Source organism: Apis dorsata, unplaced genomic scaffold (assembly GCF_000469605.1).
Source record: "Apis dorsata unplaced genomic scaffold, Apis dorsata 1.3 scaffold_104, whole genome shotgun sequence".
Classification (NCBI taxonomy): domain Eukaryota; kingdom Metazoa; phylum Arthropoda; class Insecta; order Hymenoptera; family Apidae; genus Apis; species Apis dorsata.
Genome location: NW_006263402.1, coordinates 458,825 through 463,624, shown reverse-complemented (window position 1 = coordinate 463,624; position 4,800 = coordinate 458,825). Strand labels below are relative to the sequence as shown.

The 4,800-nt window shown below is 35.6% G+C and overlaps 1 protein-coding gene across 1 annotated transcript in view; it reads right to left on the bottom strand.

Moving 5' to 3' along the window:
* Positions 1-224: 224 nt before the first annotated feature.
* The window catches only part of LOC102678341 (two pore potassium channel protein sup-9), a 122,706-nt gene continuing 118,130 nt past the window's right edge, over positions 225-4,800 (bottom strand). The window contains exons 4-8 of the mRNA XM_031508845.1: positions 4,543-4,800; positions 3,397-3,552; positions 2,900-3,075; positions 2,004-2,333; positions 225-1,236 (exon numbers count right to left, since the gene is read on the bottom strand). The exon at positions 4,543-4,800 is cut by the window's right edge and continues 1 nt beyond it. Of these exons, the coding sequence (XP_031364705.1) occupies positions 922-1,236; positions 2,004-2,333; positions 2,900-3,075; positions 3,397-3,552; positions 4,543-4,669 (1,104 nt within the window). The 5' untranslated portion in view covers positions 4,670-4,800 and the 3' untranslated portion in view covers positions 225-921. The remainder of the gene's footprint in view (positions 1,237-2,003; positions 2,334-2,899; positions 3,076-3,396; positions 3,553-4,542) is intronic.

Sequence of the window (4,800 nt, the reverse complement as noted above, 5' to 3'; positions counted from 1 at the left end):
TTGGCTACGGAACACATGATCACTCGCGCATCCTTTTTATTTTTTTATTTTTTTTTTTTTTTTCGTTTGTACATGCACAACACTTGCTTCTGAGAACCAATTCAACGCCTTGTTGATCGCATTTGTGACGAGATTTTCATTTCTGTAATGATAAATAATTCAATGGAAGATTGTATCGTATTTCATTAATTTATTGTATTTCATTAATTTATGATCCTTTTTCTTTTCAAAAAGAACTAGAAGAGCATAATATAGGAAGCACTTGGATTCCGTCCTCTTTGGAACATATACTTATTTGTTATCTTACGATTATTTTCTTTCTATCAATTTTCTCTATTCGTTTAAAATTCAAGTTTTTCAAATTTTGATGGGGGAGGAAAAAAAATGACTTGATGAAATCTCAAGTTTTTATTGATAAATAAAATCGATTAGAATCTCGTCACTCCTGCGATTAATCTCGCAATAACCGTGTCGCAATGATCATAATTAATCATATAACGCGAAAAAAAATCCTCCATCTTCTTTAAACGATACAATCTACAAAAAAAAAAAAAAAAAACATAACACACGTATCTTTCCTTCAAACTTTCTTCAAACAAACACGAAACCCGATACACGAATAAAAAAAATCAAAAAAAGGGAAAAAAACAGATTTTCAAACGTCAACGATATTGTGGTACGGTTACTGTTATCGTGAGAATCGATAGGCGATAGGTGCGATAGCGATCCCTTGAGGATTGAAATTCGTTGAAGCGGGTCGAAGAAAGATTCTCTTCTCTCACTCTCCTCCCTATCCACGTCCTCCCGCGATATCTGTCCATCCTTCTTGTTCCTCAGGGGGAGGGGAAGAGCCTCTCAAACGGACACCCGTCGCGGCAGTTGTTGTTGCGAAAACGTACTACTGACACCGGTCGACGGTCGTCAGATACTTGCACGGTGTTGATGCAACGGAGGCAGTTGCAGCAACGGCGTCAACGGCGGCGGGCGTAGTTCACTGCGCACATTCAACGTGGGCAGCTGCTGCATCGGCAGCAGGTGCGATATCTTACCGGGCGAGCGACGTACGGTGAACCGTGGTCTCCGTCGTTTCTTCTGGAATCCGCTGCAGCAGCAGCTGCAGACCGACGTCTCGTCGTCCAGCGATATCGTGTCACCGTGGTTCCCTACTTGGCCCGACAGTATCGAGCCGTTCGCCGTTATTACGTCGCCCTCCAGGCGCACCGCTCCTTGCGCAGCCTGCGTCATACAACAATTTTCCTTTCTTTTTCTTTCGTTTTTCATCAATCGTTTGATACCGTTTGAACACGTTTCGATACGGTTTCGAAACGTGTTCCTGGATTTCGATCGTTTCAATTCGGTGAAGGGGTGGGCTTGGGACAGGGGAAGGGTAAAGGGGAGGTCGGGATCGCGAGGGGTTCGCATCTGGAAGATTTTCTTGTATTGATTCGCGGGGCTAGGTTCAGAGTACCGTGGAGGCTGAGTATACCAACCCTTTGCGATCCGGCATCACGTGCAACGTGGTAATAATATGACACGGAGTAGAAATTGTTGCCTCTGTTTTTTAAATCAATTATTTAATTGATATAGTAGGTAATTTTTAAATGAGTGTTTTTTTTTTTTTTTTTTTTTTTTTGGTAATGACTTAATATTGAAATATTGATGATAGAATTTATTTAATGATTCTGGAGACTTGAAATCGAAGTTTTTCAATTGGAATTGCAATTTTTCCGCAGAAATGAACTATCTATCGTATATAAGCACTTTGCTTAATTTCTTCTTCCATGCAGACGGATCGCAAAGGATTATTTCAAAAATTTCGATCTTAATTTTTTGAAATAAAAAAAATATACACGAAACAAAATATTATTCATCGAGAATGATGTATACATCAAAATTATATTATGAGAAAAAGATATTTTTTCCCCTTCCTCCGTCTAAAATATTTTTTCAAAGATCAATACTTTGATGGACGACGTAAAAAGCTGATATGATGTTTCCCTTACCTGTAGAGCCTCAGCCTCGTCTCGCCTTTCGTCCTCCGTATTCATTGTGACAAATCTCAGCACTAATAAATTGAGGGAGGCGGCGACTATGGCCAAGCCGAATAAAATGAATATCAGGGCGAACATCACGTATTCCGGCTTGTTGTTTAGCGCGTTATCCTTTTGCAGCGCGACCATATCGCCGAAACCAATGGTGGTCAGGGTGATGAAACAATAATAGATGGAGTCGAAATACGACCACCCTTCGTATCGAGAGAACGCAGCGGCACCTCCCGCAATCGTTAAGCAAGATAAGGTCGTCACCACGCAGATGAGATTTATTTCTGAGGCCTGAAAATGATACAATTTTTCTCGATTTTATCATCTATTATATATTCTTCGTAATACAATGCTTCGTTCTGTGTATTTTATCAAAAATTTTTCATATCTTTTTTCATATCTTTTGAAATAATGTTGGAATCGTTTCTTCCATGTGTGTTCAACAATAGAATGGACAAATTTGTGTTAGTTTCTTTTATATAAATTTAAATAGTTCTAAATTTAAATCACAGACACAAGTGATACTTGATATAATGTTTGAAGAAAAATATTGAACCAATGAATATATTGCTCTTTGCTCTTAATTCTGTTGATTGGAAAAATAAGAAAAATTTGTTGACAAAATAAATTATCACTTAACACTTGAGAATTTAAAAATATTTATATTCTGAAAATTTTTCTCCAATTCTGATATAATATTCCGATTAATTAATTTAATTATCTTCTTTTTTTTCATTCACAAAAAGTATCTCTCTTTTCTCGAGATTAAAAATTAAAAAATATCAAATCGAACTTTGGTATCGATTGGTTTGGTTTAATAACGAATTATTTTAGCTATAGAATCTATATAATTTTACCTGGACATCCTTACAGTTAAGTAGCTTCTTTACGTTCCGTATAACGACGGACGAGAATTTATTCAAACGCTCTCCTATGCTCTGGAACATTACGAGCCCTAACGGGATACCAACGATTGCGTAGAACATCGTGAACAGCTTACCGCTTATGGTGTTCGGCGTCGAATGTCCGTAACCTAAGAAATCAATCGATAAAGAAACAAGGTAAATCCATTCGACGAATTTAATAATCGAATGTCGAAAGAAATCGAAAAGAAATTCAAAATGGAAGCAATTTTTCGTGAAATAAAATGGAGATGAATTCGATATTATTCCAATATGGAATAAACACATTTTATTCCATATTGGAATCTCTAATGGGTTTAACAGTCTTAAATCGTGTTTTTGGACACATCTCGTTATAAAAATATTTTTTAAATTTTTACAAAGACTATTTGATTAGAAAAGGGGATATATTTAAAATCATTATGTATGAATATTTTGAAATGAAAACGTACCAATAGTGGTGAGGACCGTGATCGCATAATAAAACGCTCCGGCAAATTTCCACTGTTGACCTGCTTTATGAGGTTCCGTCTTCAGCACCACTGTTTCCATGATCTTGAAGTCGTCCTCGCTTATATTGTACTTGCGTATAACCATTTTTTCAATGGCTGTTAACAAAAAAAAATATCAAAAAAATATTATTTTTATATTCTGCAAAATTAAAATTATATTTTTTTTTATAATTCAAATATATTTTTTTCCTTAATATTTTTTGATTCTATATTCATAGTATCGATATTCTCAATGTAATCAATTTTAAGCGAGACTTGTTTCTTTACAGTTTGTAAAATTGCATGGAATAAATAACAGAGGAACAATTGGGAAATCTTTTTTGCTGTTCATAAAGTGACAGAAAATCAATTATTTTAATAAAATTACGCTTCAAACGCTGCGATCTATTCTTCCTTGCCTTAATTAAAATTCTATTCCTCGATATGAGAAATATCATTTTGAATCGTGAATGGATTGTCCACTTTCATGCAAATATTTTTTTATATTACGTATGTTTTGCATGTTTTGCATAAATGCATGACGCGACATTTAATCCAAAAATTGTGTAACACGTGGAAGATCCACTTTACTTCAACAATCAAACGACTTCTTAAATTAAAGTTCAGAGTTTATTACTTAAGATTGTTATTAAAATAATATTTTTCCAGAAATAAACATATTTACCGCGTAAATTTATTTTAAAACTCGATTAAATTCTATTCAAAACAGAAAAATTTTAAGCGGCTACAACTCCAAAGATAACTTCCGGTCAACAATGAACCATCATTAGAAGCGCAAAACTTTACCCTTTTAATTTTTAATTCTTTATTATTTCCATTTTTTCCTTTCCAGACGAATAAAAATTACTTAATAAAATTCACACTCTGTCTTTCCATCGATCATTTAGTAGAATCAACGGAATTACAAAATCGAGAATACAAATCAATTGTTGTAACGTATATTTCCTTTTCCAGAGTTTCAATATTATTATTAAAATTTAAATAATAATCGAATTGAATTCTTAAAAGAATGTGAATTATTTCGTTCTTCTTTTAATTATTCCCAATTTCTCCTAATTAACATCATAACGAAAACGGATGTTGTACCGTCCAATGCTTCCTTGCGTCGTTTCTCCGTCTCGGACTCGAGAACGTCGAAGATTGCAGCGCCGACGAGGAGGTAGGTGAACGTGAAGACGATCAACGATAGGGTCCGGACGTTTTGCTTCTTCATTCTCTAGTGAGCCACATGCTCACTAGCAGGGCCCCGGCCCTAACTACTTGCATCGCTCAGTGGGGTACGATTTGGTGTGCCGGGTCCATGACGACCCCTTCTCCTTTCTGATGATGCTCGGGGGGGCCCCT